At 41.8% G+C, this 18,922-nt stretch overlaps 1 protein-coding gene across 6 annotated transcripts in view; it reads left to right on the forward strand.

Annotated features, from left to right (window-relative positions):
* ASTN2 (astrotactin 2) overlaps nucleotides 1–18,922 on the forward strand; it is a 985,877-nt gene that overhangs the window by 436,322 nt on the left and 530,633 nt on the right. For 3 of the 6 annotated variants that reach the window (XM_015116965.3, XM_015116966.3, XM_015116968.3), the window contains 3 exons: nucleotides 8,772–8,856; nucleotides 9,373–9,447; nucleotides 10,216–10,353. In XM_015116965.3, the coding sequence (XP_014972451.3) occupies nucleotides 8,772–8,856; nucleotides 9,373–9,447; nucleotides 10,216–10,353 (298 nt within the window). The remainder of the gene's footprint in view (nucleotides 1–8,771; nucleotides 8,857–9,372; nucleotides 9,448–10,215; nucleotides 10,354–18,922) is intronic. The other 3 variants (XM_015116967.3, XM_077968219.1, XM_077968220.1) reach the window with 1 other exon arrangement.

Consider the following 18,922-nt stretch of genomic DNA (forward strand, 5'->3'; position numbering starts at 1 on the left):
AAGAAAGGGAATGGGGCCAGTGGAAAAGGTTGCCCTGGCCGAGAACCTGGAGTGGGGGCCCTCATGGGGCCTGGCTGGCAGCCTCTCAGCAGCCTGACCACCCCGTATGGGCTGCCGACACGAGCTGAGCCAACACCAATTAGCCCCCATGTAGCCTTGATTAAGGACTCTAATCTCTATCAGACCTGATCATCAGCCTGTGCCACCAGAACCTTTCAGCCTCTGATTATTTTTTCTTTGTGCTCTCAGAGGCATGCTGATGAATGACAATGAGGGGCCAGCAGCTACAATGCAGAGTCCACATTTGTGTTAGTGCTTTGGAAAGAGCAAGGTTTGAAGGTCTCACACCAGCAGTATAAGGAAGAAAGGGACATCAGAGACACCCATGTGAGGTTGCTCAGATGTCAAGACCAGCCTCCTCACTATACAGATAGAGAAACTGAGCCCCAGGGAGGGAGGGAACTGCCTCAGGTCACACAACACATTTGGCTGAGTAGACTTATAAAGAATCTGCCTCATTTCATAAAGCTTCTAATTATATCCTCTTGTTATTTCACTCGAATCATGTTCTTTGCCTACCAAGCCTCCATTTCCCCAAGCCCCCAAACTTATCCTGCTTCCTGAATCACAAGAGAGATGCTGATTTCAAGAAACAAGACCAGAATATATTAGAAGAAGAATCAAGGGCTAGAATTTGAACAAGATTTGGAAAAGTGGGATATCCAAATACTACCTACTCATTTTACAGATGGGAAGGCTGAGGTCCAGAAAGGTAGAATGATTTGCAGAGGATTCAGGGCTGTAAAATGTATCCCCCGATGACATTACTTAAACTCAACACTGCCCAAATTATCTCATTCTTTTACTAAATAATTGTTTGCCACTTAATTTTACCTTTTCTCCTCTCCCTCTTACTTTCGTCTGTCCTTCATTGACTTTGTCTCTCTCTAGGGCTCAGTCTTTGCTTGAGTGGGATCTCTGAGTGGTACCCATGGGTAGAACCAAGGCAGACCTGCTGAAAGAAGCTTCAAAGGGTCTGAAGGTTGGTCTCAAGAGACCCTGCTCTTACCAATAGACTCAGAAAAAATTGGAGCATAAAAGCCACAGGGAGGTAGAGTTATTGATAAGGTTGGAAAAATTGGCTGGGGCCAATGATGAAAGACTTTGAATGCTAGACTGGTATATATGACCTCTACCCTGAAGGCAACTGAAAACCACTGAGAGTTTTTGGGGAAGGCCACGGGTACAGATAACTGTTCTTTGAAAAGATAACTGGCCAACAGTCAGATTGGATGTAGGGACACGGAAAATAGGTTCATAGCACATGGACAATGCTGAAGGCCTGAACTAGGCCAGTGACAGAGGTTCATAGCACATGGACAATGCTGAGGGCCTGAACTAGGCCAGTGACAGAGAAGAGAGATGGGAATAAATGGGTCTGGATAAAACCAAAGAGGTAGAGTCAGTGGGATTCAGATATCGTTCAGATGCTGAGGGTACAAAATAGGGCCCAGTTAGAAGTTTTTCTGAAGTTTTCAATCAGGAAATAAAGCAGTACCATTACTCATAGAGATGTGGACATCTAGGTTTAAAGTACATCAGAAACTTTTGCCAAAATAATGCTGCATATCAATCACATTTTATTGTCAACAACTACAAGTAAGCATCTTTTTCTCCTTTGTCACACATCTGGGTGGACTGATCTAGCCAGCACTCAGCTGCCCTTGGCTCTAAGCTGAGGATGAATCCAGATCTGTTCCACACATCTCTCTTCCTTCACGGACCAGCCACAGCCTGGAGGTGTTCTTTCTCATGGCAAGAGGCAGGAGTGCAAAACACAAAGCCTATCCACATAAATACATTTGAAACCTTGATTATTTAAGTCCTGGATGTCATCATCCCATTGACCAAAGCAAGTCATATGCCAAGCCTGAAGACAAAGGGCAGGAAAGAAAATGTACTCTTCCCACAATTAACCATGGCAAAGAAGCAAATGCATAATTAAGTACTGCAGAGAAATGACCCTCAGTCTCTCACACGTGATCACTGTCAAAGGCAGCTGTCCTTGTTATTGTCCTTGTGGTTATATTTATTGTTGTGATGTTTATGGTGGTATAAGCGAGCATGAGCTTTGGAGACCTGGCCCTATGACCTAGGGCAGGTGACTAGTCGAGTCTCAGCTTCAGTTTCCTCATTTTACAAGGAGGGCATCAGTACCTTCCTCCTTGTACTAGTCATGGCTGTGACATGCAATGACACATGTCAAATGTCACACACCATTTTTAGCACAAAGCAGACCCTCATAATGTTATGCCCAACCCATGCTTTGCCCACTATGTGCCTGGCCTTGAGTTGAGTTACAGAGATACAGAGGTGAAGAGGCCCAAGGTGGCCCACTGGGAGTCAGAATGGGGAAGGGTGCCATGTTTATTGCTCTGAGGGCCCAGAGAGATGCCTTTTCAAACCACAGTGACAAGAAGAGTAAATAAGAAAGTGAACAGCAGGCAGCGTCCCTGGCCGGTGGTGATAAGTGATGACTGAGTTAGAAGCAAGTGAAAATGGAATCATAACAGAATGACAGGGTTTGGGGAGGGGAGTCAGACAGCCAGGATGGCTTATGAAGGAGGCTTTGCACTCTCATGGGCAAGCCATGAGCTCCTCTGTGCTGCTGGGATGGAGGAGGCAGCGGCCTCTAGCTTATGCCTTGTCCGTACCCATACCTCCTTCAGCAGGGCCTGCCATGGACACAGGTAACATGTCTTCGTAGCTCTGGAAACCCAGGAACACCTTTGGGGATTATCTCATTCAAACTGCCCTCAACTTCTGCAACATAGTTAGATCTCATTTCACAAAATATTTAAAAATTAGCTGGGAATGATGGCACGTGCCTATAGTCCTATCTACTTGAGAGGCTGAGGCAGGAGGATCTCCTGAGCCCAAAAGCTCAAGGCTGCAGTGAGCCATGATTGCACCACTGAACTCCAATTTGGGCAAGAGAGCAACACCCTGTCTCTAAAACAATAATAATAATAATTAAAAAAAAAAAAAAAACACCCCAAATTACAGATAAAGAAACTGTGGTCTTTTGGGTTTTGCGAAGGGCACACCTTGGATTTTTGACCATCCTTCATTCTAAGCACCTTTCCTTTCCACTAAAACAGCATAGTGGATGGGCCCCTCCTACCCGAGAACAATAATTGTATGGACTCAAACAGCCGTTGTGTTCTCAGCAAGAAGAAATGTGCCAAAGACCGTGCTGAGGATTTTTCAAATACAGCACTTGATCCTTTCCACAGGTATATGATACCAGCTCCAGTACAGATCAAGGAGACAGGTTCAGGGAGAGAAGATGCAATGTATCTGGTTCTTACAAACTTGAAGTGGCAGGCAGATCCAGGATTTGAATGCAGTACATGATGATTTCATGGCCCACCCACACTCTGAACCATTTCACCAGCCTACTGGCCTTATGTGATTAACAAGAAGGCACTGTCCTGTTTGGAAGAGCCTCACAGGAGATGAACACAGATGGTTCATGATCAAGGCGTTCTGTTGTTTTTACCCAAGAGTTTCTGGACTGAGAATGCATACAACATAGAAAGAGACCTCAACCAATGGCAGCCAGGAGACATGAAGAGTAAATCTTTTAAAATCAACGCAACTCATCTACTGCTGATAACACAGTTCTGGTAACTAGCCAGATAGAAAACCATCTAACTGAATTCCCTTATGAGAACCAATATAACGAAGAGAGTGAATTCTTTTTTTAGGTCTCCATTATTAACAACACATAAATGTATGTCTTTAATGCACTTATGGGCATTTCAAATTCATTTTACTGTTTAAATAATACCCGTTTGTAAATGCTCTCATTTTTAGAAAACTTGGTAATATCAAAAAAACCTTTTGTACAACATAATTGCTACAAAAGGCTTCAGAATGCATTGAACTATTGATACCACCAATGCAGCAAAAGGACACTGAAGTGGCGGCCAAGAGCCCTGGGTTTTCATCCCGGCTGGCCCAGAGGCTAGGCCAGTAATTTGGACAAACTCCTTTACTCTCTTAGCTTGAGTTTCTTCTTCTGAATAATGAAACTGGGAAAGTTTGAACTAGCTGGTCTTGAAGGGTCTTTTCTACTCTGATGTGAAATAAAATTCTATTTTGGACCTTTCATCAGCACTTGTGTTTGCACTCTTTGTTTCCTTGGCAAATACCTATCTTGGATGTAGAAAGTTTCTTCCAGTCCTCAGCAGAGTCATCATTATTCTAAATGAACTCAGCCTAAATTCATGATAATCATGATATATGTATGAATTCGCTAATTCATTCATTCATTCATTCATTCATTCATTCATTTAGTAAATGACTTGCCAACCCTTTATCATGCACTATACTAATTATTAGAATACAGGATGATTAAGAAAATGTTTTTGCCATCAAGAAATTCCCAGCTTAGTGGGGGAACAGGCAAGTAAAAATTATTGCCCTGTTCCATTGGCATAGGCATTACTATTTTGAAATATATCCCTTTATCTATTTAGCATTTATTTACTGAATCCCTACTCTGCACCAGGCAATGCAGGAGGTGCTGAGATGCAGTAGTGAGCAAGGAAGGTACTAAAGTTATAGGGATAGGGAGTGTGGGAGTTCACAGTCAGCCCGGTTACATGTATCCCTGGAGAACTGTTCTTTGATGGCCTTGCTGCTCTGGGTGTGCAGAAGCAGAGTTGAAGAAAGGACTCACCCAGGGAAGAGGTTAATTACCCTCAGCTCTGGCTGTCAGAGGCTTTGCATCTGACAAGAAGGAAATGCCTGGTTGCAAATAGTGGAGATTTAGCTGAGCCAGCAAAATAGGAAACAGGAGTCAATACAGCCAATACCTATTGCATTGATGGAGATCTTGCTAGAGACCCAGGCTGCTGCTAAGAATTATTGCAGCTGAAACTAAAACAAACAGTATCCAGAAAGCAGAGGTTAGGGATTTGGAAAGGCAATGCAAACAGCTGACTCTTGGTGCTCAGAACTGATGTGTGATCTACTCCAACCTTCCGTTTTACAGAAGGAGAAACTGAGGCCCCAAAAGGAGGTAATTTGTGTCTCTACATGTCTAATATGTAAGGAGTTAGGGGTGATAGTTTTGTCTAAATGTAAATATATATCAGAACCCAGTGGCCAGCTTGGAATTAAAGGGAAGGAAACACTTTTTTTAAATTCAACTTTTATTTATATAGGGGGTACATTTACGGGTTTGTTACGTTCATATGTTGCACCCATGTAGTGTGCATAGTACCCAGAAACTCACTTCTTCACCATCGACTAGTTGTCACCTGAGCCACTAGCTTTATTCTTTACTATTTCAATTTGTTCTTACATCAGCTCTAGGAAATGGACATTGCTATCATCCCTATTCTGTAAATGAGAAAGCTGAAACCAAAAAGGTGACTAAGGCCACACAACTAGGGAGAGAGCAAGAGGATGGGACCGTGTCCACCAGCTGCTAGCACTCAGGGGCTTTTCCGTCTGCCTACTTTCTGTTCTCCAGGCAGCCTCATGGGGGTCTCCAGGGTGAATGCCTCTTAATTGCAAAATATGTATTTGTTGTATAATGAGCATCAGTAACTAATGATCCATTGTGAGTCAGGGAAAACTTGCCTAGTAAGCACACAAGGAGGAAAGAAAAACATAGCAGCACCCTTTTTCTGAATAAATTTCTCAATCTCACCAGTATTTCCAAAACCGAGAGAAAGAGGAAAGAAGTGAACTGTGCTATCTCCTGCAGGTCACTGCAGGAGAGACAGGGACCTCAGCCTTTGCCCTTTCCATAAAGAAGAGGGATCCTCCTTGCTGGCCCCTCCTCGCCCACCCCAGCCTGACTTCCTACTCCTTTGCCAGAGGTAACCATTTTACCTCTGCCATTATGAATCATGAGGCCTGTGGCTTGTGGCAGATCATAAATCAGTCCAGGGAGTCTCGAGGACAAATCCCAGGACTTTTAATCTTTAATATTAGACGTGTTTAAAGTGGTGAATATTTCATGAAGGGACTGTTGCATTTTAACACATCATTAGTGACTCCTGCCCCTCCCCCCTTTGGTAAATTATTTTCGTCCACATTCAAGGCTCTTAGCCTTTTCCTTCCATTCCCCTTGCCTCTGGCAACAATCAGTTCATTAGGCAGCAATACTTACAGCACTTCCACTTGGTGGAAGACCCTAGGCGTGACGTTGCAGGGGAGGAGTACAGAAACCATTTTTACCTGTGAGCAAACCCTCCTTATTTTCCAGGTAAGCAGATAAGAGGAAAAAGACCTGTCTTCTGACTCTCCTTGTGTCTTTCAACAACCTCATTCTGCATATTTTGAACACTATCTCTGACCCATTCTTCACTCCATACTCTTACTACCATTTTTTGTTCAGGCAGCATTCATGAAGTGCAAGCTATTTGTCAATAGGTGCTGGGAATACAAAGATTAAGCAGCAGTGTCATCTATAAAACAAGTTACAGTGTTTTTAAACACTCAGAATGCTTCATAGAAGGTCAAATATATAACATTTACAGTTCTTCAGAGAGAACAGTAATTTTACTTGATGAATACATACATTTCAAAATCCAGAGTTAAGGGTGATAGTTGTAGAACCCATGTTACCCTAGTATTCTATTTACTACAATGTTGTGTTTTAGTTGTATAAAGTTGAGAAAATCCTGATTCACAAAATATGTAGTTGCAAATAGCATGAGCTTGTTGGCACCTTGACTCATCCTCAGTGTCCTTTTAGATGAAACAAAGATGACAGGAGATTATTTTTTTTTCCCCTGAAGCCTGGATAAAATAAGTTTATCTGGCAACTGATACTTTCTTCAGTATCCTAAATTCTGGCATGTGATATCTGAGTGTTTATTCTTGTTTTTGTATTTTTAAAAATTTAAAAATAAAACCTTTAAGAAAAAGTAAAACATAAAATTTGCATAGTCCCAAAATCTCTGTGAAGTAATACATTTCCATGGACATGATTTGAAAACTTTTGGGTCCTATCTATCAGGATCACTGTAGGATCCAAGGGTGACAGGTTTATCTGTGTGTGTGTGTGTGTGTGTGTGTGTGTGTCTGTGAGAGAGAGACATACAGAGAGAGAGAGAAAATGTGATTACAAGAAGATGAGAAAGAAGACAAGGCAACCTCATTAGCCTGGAAGTTTACCAGAGCCATAACAGATAGTTGATTATTCATTCAACTCATATTGTTAAGCACCAACCCTATTCTAGGCAGTAGGCAAAGCCAGGGCGGTTCCTACCAGCATTTCCCAAGAGGTTTTCCATAGAATTATAATCCTGTGAGTCATTCCACCAACAAGGCTTCCAAAGGAAAATAAGTTGGTGAAAATCGTGTATGTATCACCCTGATGGAGAATCACACTACACTGGCTTTAAGGAATGGGGTAGTATTACTCAAACACAGTTTTAAATAGAATCTATTTTTGGTAAACCATCTTTAAGCATCCCACAAATACACCTTAGAGAAAAAAGCAGTAACTCATTAAATCAAAAAATGTTTCTAGGCTAGGCACGGTGGCTCACACCTATAATCCCAGCACTTTGGGAGGCTGAGGTGGGCAGATCACTTGAGTTCAGGAGTTCGAGACTAGCCTGGCTAACATGATGAAACCCCATCTCTACCTAAAATACAAAAATTAGCTGGGCATGGTGATTCATGCCTGTAATCCCAGTTACTTGGGAAGCTGAGACAGGAGAATCACTTGAACCTGGGAGGAGGAGGTTTCAGTGAGCTAAGATCATGCCACTGCACTCCAGTCTGGGCGATGGAGTGAGACTCTCAGTCTCAAAAAAAGAGAAAAAGAAATTCTATACCTTAAGTATACAGTAGAGAATAAATGACAACAGCTGGGAGTAGGACAGAGAGATTCTGAAATCACTTCTAGGATTCTGGACTCCGAAGATATGCTAGGAAATGGGACATATGCTGGCCACTTGAAATGAACTTGGCCAATGAGAGAATGTACTTAAGGTAGTGTGTAATGCTAGCAAGCATTCATGCAACCAAGCATAAGCCATGGCCTGAAAAAAAATAGTGGATGGATGGATGGATTCATGAACGAATGGATGGAAGGGAAGGAAATGAAAAAGAATGGCAAGAGAGAGGGAGAGGAGAAAAGAGGACAAGAGATGGCAGCAGAGGGAAGGGGAGGAGGGGAAAAACAATTTTAAAATGAAAAACAACCCAAAATAAAACCAGGAGACTACAGACAGGATTTTTCTGAAGGGGGAAATCAAAGGTTTCTTGGAGATGGTGGCATTTAGTTTGGGATTTATGGAAAGTGAAGACCTCTTCATTCAGATGGAGATAACTCAGTTTTCTGATTATGCCTCTAGAGTAAATGCACTTTATCATAATTTTAACATTTGAAAGGACGACCTCCATTTGTAGCCACCTGATCACTTCCTGTTTCCCTGTCTTAAGTTGTGAGCTCCTTCAGCGGCTGGATTACAACTTTGACCTCTGTATCTCCACTGCTGAGCTGAGCGCCTGTCCAAGTGTGACCAGGACTTGTTGAAGGAATAAATGAGTGAATAAACAAAGGAGTAAACTCTGTTAACCACAGTGGTCAATAGACCAGATTGCCCTCTTTCCATGTGCCTTTTCTAAAACTAAGCAGCTCACTTCATATAAGTCCTAGGAAAACAGGCAAACTGGAGAAAAGCCTGTTTGGGGAGACTCTACTTCACAATAATTGTTTTTCTTTTCACTTACAGGAGAGTGCAGCTGCTATGAAGGCTATGCCCCTGACCCTGTTCACAGACACCTGTGTGTGCGCAGTGACTGGGGACAGAGTGAAGGGTGAGTGACAAAGGGCTTTAGGTCCAGGACAGTGCAGGACCAAGTTTTACCTCCTCTGTTGTGTTACCAGAGGCCCCAGGCATCTCCACAAAGAAGACTCTTTCTCTGCAGCAGTAATGTTCCTGCAAAACCCAATGGGAAGTAGTGTTCCTGCAAAACCCATGGAATCACATTTTAGTATTAAACGTACATGATTGATGAATATTCTAGAGAACAAAGGCTGACATTTAAGTCACCCACGCAAACAAAGTAGTCAGTGAACACTTTCTTAAGTGGACTGACAAAGAAAAAGAATAACATTTTCAAACAGACTCCTGAATGGACATGTACACTTTATGAAAGTGCTGAATCCTTCTGTAAATTGGAGACATTATTTTATAATATAAATAGTCTTGCCCAATAATTACTTCTGCAGAACGTGGTTGTTTGTAAAGCTGCTCTAGAGCAGTGGCCACGCGCGAATCCTACCTGCCTCTGACTAATGTCATCTCCTCTCCCCTCTCCTTCTTCCCGTAGACCTTGGCCCTACACGACACTTGAGAGGGGCTATGATCTGGTGACAGGGGAGCAAGCCCCTGAAAAGATTCTCAGGTGAGTTGGCTTTCTTGTTTGGGCATAATTCTGGGAAATGGAGAAAGGACTGATAGGAAGATGTGGTCATGCATCCTTAGACTATTGAGCGTGTGCTCTTCTGAGCTGCACTGAGTACAAAACAACCCTCCCTGGCACTAATGTACCATCATGGCCCAGGTTGCTATGGGAATCTAATTCCCATTTGTCTGGCAGCTAGACTTATAGACTCAGATACTTGAACTGGAGGAGACATTACTGATTATTAAGTCCAGTGGTTTAAAAATACTCTGTAACCATAGAACCTCTTCCCACCACCTCCACAAAATCTTGTGTAAAACTTCAATACACATGTAGATAAAGACATACAGCAAATTAAGTGGCAGAACTGGAAATCAGATTTTAGTTCAAACTGATTCAAAGTCCGTGCTCTTAACCTTTGTGCCAGACTGTCCCTGCTGACATAGCAGTCACTTGTGGAACTCCTGCTGTATGTCAGGACTGCTGGAAAATCAGAGCGGCAATGGTCCCTATCCTCACGGAGTCCACTAGTAAATCAGGAAAAGGAACTTAGTAACACAAAGCAATTCATGAGCTAAATGTTTAACAGATTTGAGAAATGATCATCCAGTTCTGGAGAAAGTTGGCCGACATCATTCCTTAAATAATGCAGGGGACATGGGTGGAGAATTAGGAAATTGCCCTAGAAGGGATGGGAACAGGGGCCCCTTTTGTCTGTTTGCTCTCTGCTTCCCAGGGAGTTCCCCAATGGAAACTCTTACATTGCAGGTCTACTTTCAGCTTGGGCCAAGGCCTCTGGCTTCCTGTCAGCAAAAGCTTTGTGGTTCCGCCGGTGGAGCTGTCCATCAACCCCCTGGCCAGCTGCAAGACCGATGTGCTCGTCACGGAAGACCCTGCAGACGTCAGGTAGGGAATCGTCTCCAGTTCTCTGCACAAGTACTTCTTAAAACCTTGGAAGTCCCCCTGTTGGAGTACCACAGGAACTCCTAAGGAGTGTTCTTGCTGTTTAGTTGACGTAAAGAACACTGTCAAATATTCCGTGCTCCTGAACTCTTAGATGTGACCTCCATCACTGTGTCTCAATGCCTTACGTTTCAACACTATTGCTTTCCTTTTAGATTTATATTAAATATAAGAGAGGCTGATGCATTATCTAGCTCATCACAGGATCATTAATGATCTTATCTTTACTTAACAGTATGTTGGAGAGTCACAAAGGCAACAGTTTAGAAAATGGGATGCTTTCTGTTGTAGTCCATGGGATGTACTTTGGGCTAATTTATGAATTTTAAATGTTCAGGCTAAAGGCCAGGCGTGGTGGCTCACACCTGTAATCTCAGCACTTTGGGAGGCCAACGCAGGTGGATCACCTGAGGTCAGGAGTTCTAGACCAGCCTGGCCAACTTGGTGAAACCTGGTCTCTACTAAAAATACAAAAATTAGCCTGATGTGATGGTGCATGCCTATAATCCCAGCTACTTGGGAGGATGAGGCTGGAAAATCGCTTGAACCCGGGAGGCGGAGGTTGCAGTGAGCTGAGATCGAGCCACTGCACTCCAGCCTGGGGAACAGAGTGAGATTCCATCTCAAAAAAAAAAAAAAAAAAAAAAAAAAAAGGTCCAGGCTAAATCTTTTGTTCTTAACTTATAAAAGCATGGAGACTACATTTCACTTTACATTATCCTGCAGCTTGTAGCTAACTTCATTATAGACTTACTCTACTGCGTACTAATTAGATGCTTACATATCATTCTGCCCCATTATGGTGCACTTCTCAAGGTCAAGGAAAATAACTTATTTAGCTTTTTAATCCCTAGCCCCTAGTACATATTGGACATCTATTAAATGTTTATTGATTTAATTAAGTCTGTGGTCTTAGATCTGATCTTAGCACTGTTCCGGAGCTTTCTAGTGGAGGGTTTATTTCTCTCAATTTGATTAGGGGAAGCATTCTAGAAATTCTGATGTTACCAAGAATAGAGTAGTTTTACTTCTAAGACTGACTTGTACACAGCTTATTGGCTCGTGAACTGGAACTATATCATGGCCCCCCTAACTACCAGTGACTGTTTTTCAACAGCTCCATAGTTGCCTTGGGTCATTCTAAATCACGATGCTATCAGTATTTCTATGGCATCTTGACAGAAAGCTCCTAGAACCCAACTCTCTTACTTTACAATGTTTTTACTCTCACCTTGTCAGCTTTCACTGGGAGGGATGAACTTATCATGCTTTTTTAGGCTATTAGCATTTCCCAAAAGAGGATGTTTTAAAAAGAATAGGTTTATAAAGAGATGGCACTTAGGGTATGAAATAGCGATTACTAGGAACTAAAATAGCTTCACATACACATTCACCTACTGATTCATTGATATTTACCATTGTTTTCATCTTTGATAGAATTAAAGTATATGAGGTTTTAGTAAAGCATGTGCTAAGGTTTCTCTGCATTACATATTTTAAAGATAAAGCAAGGACCATCTGGTTTAAAAGACTATTCTTAAAGAGACACAGTTACTTTGTTAGAAATCAGCTGAAAAGAAAGTCTTGACTAGCTTTCCTCAGAGTTCTGTCCTGTTGACATTGCATCCATGATTTCAGTGGAGATTCAGATGATACAGCTCTCCGGCTGGCTGATGGGAACGCATACTCTGGAGTTGGATAGGGCTGCTTTAGAATTCCATCTCTACCAAGTGTGAACTGTGTCATCACGGTGGCCAAGTTTAATTCTCTATGCTTTCGTTTATTTGTCTGCAAAATGGGGATAATAACAGTGCCTTCCTCACAGAAGGTAATAATAATAATCATAGTTCATATCCATTGATCATTTTCTAAGTGCCGAGTACTTCAATAGTATTATCACATTCTTACATCAGTTCCATGAGGTGGTGCTCATTTTTCAGATTCCAAAATAAATAAACAAACCTGAGGCATAGAGGTAATGCCTTCACTAGTAAGAGATGAAGCCACATTTCAATCCCTGATCTGCAATAGGGGATAAAAGATTGCAATCATCACCATTTGAGAGAATCTGCACTACGTAGATTCAGTTTTCCAAGCTGCACTAATAAACCTTGTTTGACATGACATTGCCCAGGCAAGCGTATCATGGGCGTTTAGAGAATTAACAAGTTCCAGTCAGATGATATGTTAGAAATTTAATAAATAATAGATCATAATTATAGATAGCCAATAATACTGCCCTGGAATCACAACAGAGAGATTAGAGGAAAGACTATGCGGAAAAGCAGAGTTAAAGGAAAACGGAAGGTAAGCATTACAGTAGGATTGGAAAGGAAAGCTTGAACGTGCATTGCAAGTTGATTCTTTGATTTTTAATCTGTGATAAATTCTTGGACAATTATGAGATCTCACACTACAGTAGGCAGAACAACTTAGTAGTTAAATGTACAGACTGTGACTTACCAAGGCAGCTACATTTAAAATAACTAATGATAACAAATGTTAGGAAGGATATGGAACAACTGTGGCTTTCATATTTTTATAGTGAGAATATAAATAAGTATGACCACTATGTAAACCTGTGGAGTGGTATCTACTAAAGTTGGAGGTATATATCTCCTATATCTCCTATAGCCCATCAGCTTCACCCATAAGGGTATGTATAACAGAAATATGGAAATGTGTACCACAAGTAGGACTTACAAAAATACGAATAGAAGCACTCATTTGTACTGCTAGAAAGCTAGAAAAAAAATACAAATACTCATCAGTGAAAAATTAGATAAATAAATTATGGAATAATAACACAATAGAATATCTTTAAGAATGAATATGAAAGAACACAGTAATCATACATAGCACCTTGGATGAATCTAACAAATATAATACAGAATTTTGGAAACCAAACACAAAATAATATTAATATGTTTATATAAAAACAAAAAAACTAGTTTTACTAATTAGTAGAAAACTAATTTATGATGTTAGAAGAAAGGATAGAGATTACTTCTGGGCGATGGAGAGGGTGGTGACATGGGGAACTATGAGTGGGCTTATGTGATGCTGATAATGTTTGATTGATTGTTATGGCTGGTGGTTACATGAGTGTTTTAACTCTGTGAAAATTCACTGAGCTTCACACTTTTCTCTGTGTATTCTATATTTTGATTAAACATAAAGTTTATTGTCCAAGGGCATAGGCTATGGAACTCAAGCAAATTGCCTGAGTGCAAATCTTAGCTCCATCACTTGCTTACTGCAAGAGCTTTTCTGGAGCTGTGTTTTCTCCTTGAGAATAATGGAAATAAAAATCTCATAGCATATATGGAGTGATGAAGATTAAGTGATATATTACATGTAAAGCGGTGAGTTTGCTATGTGGTGAACTCTTTAGAAATGTTAGTTATCATGCTCCTTATTGTAACATAGTGACTTTTGTTCTCTTTATCTTTTCATTACTTTCTCATGTTTTTGCTGAAAGGCTATATACAACCTATGGTGCATCTTAAAATCAATAGTTGCTCAGTATTGAGGATTCATATTAACCACTTTGTCATGGGCTTTGGGGGAGACTTAAATGAGTCTATAAATTCCAGTTCAGTATGCTAGGTCTGTGGCTTTATGTACATGGACATGGTTATAGAATGAATGAAGAGTCACATGTGTGGTAAACATAGAGTGCCCTAGGGGACTGGAAAGGATTGGAAAAGAAAGATGTATCTGATTGAGGGAATTAGGCAAATATTTTCAAGAGAGAGAACCTTGCCAATTAATCAAGAACTGTGGCTAAGCTTTGGCTTTGTGCAATCTAGGTGAGGGGGAAGGCTTTCAAGTGTGAGAGGTTGAAGGGCAAGAGAAAACTCTCCCCTGGACTGCTCCCATTCTCCAGTCTATCCTAGCAGGAAGCTGCTGGGAATGAGATTTTTAGCATTTGAGACACTAATGATGCCAGCTACAAAGGTGGAAGAGCGAATCTCTAGCTGAATTGCATACAGATATATTTTAATTCTGAAAAATCTTAGCTGGACCCCTCCTGTGTACCAGATACTGTGCCAGGTACCATAGGAATACAGAGATGAATACAGTCTGCCTCTGCTTTCAGGAGTTTCATGACATAGCAAGGAGCATGAAACAAGAGACCAACTTGAGAGATGGAATAAAAGATGCTTGTGGAGGGAGAAGCATGACAAACAACACTTATTACTGCATACCGGGCCTTCTTCACAATTTCACCTGGAGCAGATTCTTCTTATAAGAGAAATATGAGAATAGCTATTATAGTTGGAATAATAATCACCCACAAAGCCCAGTTTTGGAGCCCCTCAGTCATTTTTCTGTGATCTCAACTCAATGAAAATGAAATGGTGAAATACTGTTAATTCCTGAACAATGTTGAAAGAATAATGGGATATCAGAGTGCAAGCTGGCATGGCTCACTTGGTGACAGTTTTCACATTGACTTAGTTCTGAATAGAATTAGGAATATCTCCTTGCTCTTTTGGCCTTTCAATTCCAAGTACTGAGAATTTACTGAACACCTACCATATTTTAAACTAAGTAATAGAGATATAAAAATAAGACAAAGATTTCAGGGCATTAAATGAGTCAAAATTGCAAACAAAAAATGTCATACTTTGTGACAGTTGAAGAAGATAGAGGGAAAGTTCAAGGCAGAGAAAAGACACAAAATCAGAGGTGGCCAAACCCACCTGGAGGTTGAAAGCAAGGACTCACAGCTTCTATGCCAAATTTTGAAGTATTAGCAGGAAGTCACTAGCTCACTGGTTTTCAAAGTGTATTCCCTGGACCAGTAGCATTAGTATGACCTAGAAATGTATTAGAAATGTAAATTCTCATATCTAGTGTAGTCTGATAATGATCCCCAAAGGTATCATCAGATCCTAACTCCTAGAACTTATAAATATTATGTTGTTTGGAAAAAGGGTCTTTGCAGATGTTACACCGCATCTTATCATAGGTTGATTATTCTGAATTATCTGGACAGGTCTGAAACACCATAATGAGTGCCCTTAGAAGAAAGAAGCACAGTGAGATGTGACATGCACAGTGGAGAGGCAGTTTGAAGATGGAGTTAGAGACCGAGTGAGGCAACCATAAGCCACAGAATGCCAGCTTCCGCCAGAAGCTGAAAGAGGCAAAGAAAAGATTGTTCCCCAGATGCTCCAGAGGGAGGACCACCTTGCTGACACCCTGATTTTTGCCCAGGCATACTGATTTCAGATTTCTGGTTGTTTGAAGCTGCCCCAGTTTGTGGTGATTTGTTGCAGCAGCCACAGAATCTATGTAATAATACACCTGCTAAATTAGGTATTTTGGAGGTGGGCCCAGAATTCTGGTTGAAGAAATCCTCAGGTGATTCTAACGCTCACTAAAGTTTGAGTACAAATGCACTTGATATCAAAACAAGGAATGAATCACCTGGCTTAAGTAGAAAACAAAAGATATGAGGGCTTGAAAAGTCCAGAGTGCCAATGGCTTTTGGCATAGTAAGGTTTTTATGTTCCCAAACGTTGGGACTCACTATTCCTGTTTCTTTTCGTCCTTCATCTCTGTGTTTCTCTGGTACATTCTGTTTTTCTGTTTTTCTTTTTCAGGCACACTGTCACTGACCTCTCCAGGCTTACAACCACAATTAAGCATTGCCAAAGTAATGAGATGCCCCCTTTCCCAGTGGTTTATGCAGAAGTCCTGGTACTGAGGAACAGCAATAATCTCACATCCTTGCTTAGGTGGCACTGTTCCAAGTGCTTTACTGGAATAAGTTCATTTAATCTTCACTCATTATTAGCTCCATTTAATGCATGGGGAAACTGAGGCACAGAGAGCATTATGTACCTTGCCCAAGGTCACACAGCCAGTAAGTAATAGAACCAGGTTTTGAATCATGAGAGTCTGATTCTTGAGTCCATGTTCCTCATCTCTAAGCTATGATGCCTCTCTTTGGCCTATTTTGGGATCTTTGCCAATATCCCACATCAATCTCTCAAGAGACAAAGCGCTCCAAGTAGCCAGACCTGGGTCACCAACTTTCCCTTGAAACCACGGTTGAATGAGGGGCACCTTAACCACCTGGTAGGATAGTTCCCCAGTGAAAAAGCAGGACAGGTAGAAAATAGATGTTGAATAAGAAAAACTCAGAGATGTTTTATACATGGGCAAGGCCCAGGGCCTTGAACTGGCAAAGTGTGGCATGCCTAAGAAGGAACTTTTTTTTTTTTTTTTTTTTTTTTGGAGACACAGTCTTACTCTGTCACCCAGGCTGGAGTGCAGTGGTGCCATCTCAGCTCACTGCAACCTCCACTTCCCAAGCTCGAGCTATTCTCCTGCCTCACCCTCCACAGTAGCTGAGATTACAGGCATGCACCACCACGCCTGGCTCATTGTTGTACTTTTAGTAGAGATGGGGTTTCACCATCTTCGCCAGGCTGGTTTCAAACTCCTGACCTCAAGTGATCTTCCCACCTCGGCCTTCCAAAGTGCTGGGATTCCAGGCGTGAGCCACCACGCCTGGCCAGGAGGAACTTCCATTTCAGTTTGGCTGCAGTGTAGTGCCAATGGATGCATGGCAGTTGATGATGGGAGAGAAGGACAGCAGACAGAACATGCATGCTCTTTTCTCTCCTCTTCTCTCTCTTTTTTCAGCTGTTAACCACCTGGACTAGCAGAGTCAGCAATGACTCTAGGGGTACTTGAGGGTAGTGTATTCACTCACTGCTCTAGGGTCCCCAGCAGATGTTCCTGTGTGACTGCTCCAGATACTGGAATCTGGCTTGGGACTAGGCAGCACCCCTAGTCAGATATAGTGCATGCTGGAAACATGGGCCATGTATCTCCAGGTGCAATCCTCAACAAATGCACACCAGGTACTTCTCTGTGTAATGAACATTGTGCTAGGCTCTAGAAGTAGAAAAACCAGAAAGAGGAGTAGTAGGAAAGAGTGTAGAATTAACTTGAGCCAAGTTTGTTCACCTCTTTGAGCCTCAATGTCAGAATCAGGAAGATGGACATTAGTGTGTTTTTCTCATACGGTGGTTATTAGGATGACATAATGTGTATAGTATTACTAGTACAGTATATTACATGTAACTGATGTTCAATGAATGAGAAGTTTTAGAAGTAGTAGGAATTGTAGAATTATGGTACAGTTAAGGAAGCAACCATATGATGCAGTGTGGTCAGTGATTAAAAGATGTAGTTCATGGTACAGAGCAGTATAAAGAAGGGATGTGTGCCTCCTTTCTCTGGATTACATTGTGCATTGATGGCAAGGGCATTGATGGCAGAAGGGAGGGTCGGGGCACAGGACACGTGGAGTAGGCAGGAGTCAGGGCTAGTCACTCGATGCATTGCATGGCGGCACTTGGCTTGCGAAGGATCCAGGCAGCAGAGTCTAGGGGGAAGGTCCTTGATACCGGTCTTACATCATTTGATATTCAAGATATCTCTCTCCTGTTGGAAGGGAGCGAAATTGACTTCTTGCCTTTGCAGCTCTGCCAGCTTTCATTAATGAGTGTGTGTGTGTATATGTGTGCATGTGTGTGCATGCATTGTAGGCAACCTAGAAGTGTGCTTTCCTTTTCAGTAGGCATGTTGATAGAGGGGTGGCTTCTTCAGGTAGAATCTCAAGTCCATCATGCTTCCTCTAAACTTTTCCTTTTCTCACGGATTACTCACACAAATGTTCCTTTCCCAAAGGGCAACAGAACTTTAATAGGGAACCCACTTACCTGCTTGAAACACAGAAGAGGTATTGGGCAAAGTGAATAGCATGGACACTGGAGCCAAACTGCTTAGGCTCAAATCCCAGCTCCACCACTGACTAGCTGACCTTGGGGTAAGGTAAATTCTGAACCTCAGTTTCCTATCTCAAAGATAACACACCCTCTATCTTTGAATGTTTTTTTGAGAATGGAATAAGATAACACATTTAACCTTTTAGCCCCATAGTCATTAATAATAATGACTAAAATTTATTGATCACTTGCTTGATGTCAATGTCTAAGTGCTCTACATGTTTTCATTCTGACTCCTCACGACAACTCAATGATGTAGTTATTGTTACTTACAGATGAAGAAACTGAGGCACAAAGATGTTAAGTCATTCGGCCGGGCGCGGTGGCTCACGCCTGTAATCCCAGCACTTTGGGAGGCCGAGGCAGGTGGATCACAAGGTCAGGAGTTCAAGACCAGCCTGGCCAAGATGGTGAAACCCCGTCTCTACTAAAAATACAAAAAAATTAGCCGGGCGTGGTGGCAAAATACAAAAAAATTAGCCGGGCGTGGTGGCGTGCACCTGTAATCCCAGCTACTCTGGAGGCTGAGGCAGAGAATTGCTTAAACCTGGAGGGGTGGAGGTTGCAGTGAGCCGAGATCGCGCCACTGCACTCCAGCCTGGGCAACAGAGCGAGGCTCCATCTCAAAAAAAAAAAAAAAAAAAAAAAAAAAAGATGTTAAGTCATTCATGCAAGGTCACATGGGTAGTATGTGGCAG

Source organism: Macaca mulatta, chromosome 15 (assembly GCF_049350105.2).
Source record: "Macaca mulatta isolate MMU2019108-1 chromosome 15, T2T-MMU8v2.0, whole genome shotgun sequence".
Lineage (NCBI taxonomy): Eukaryota > Metazoa > Chordata > Mammalia > Primates > Cercopithecidae > Macaca > Macaca mulatta.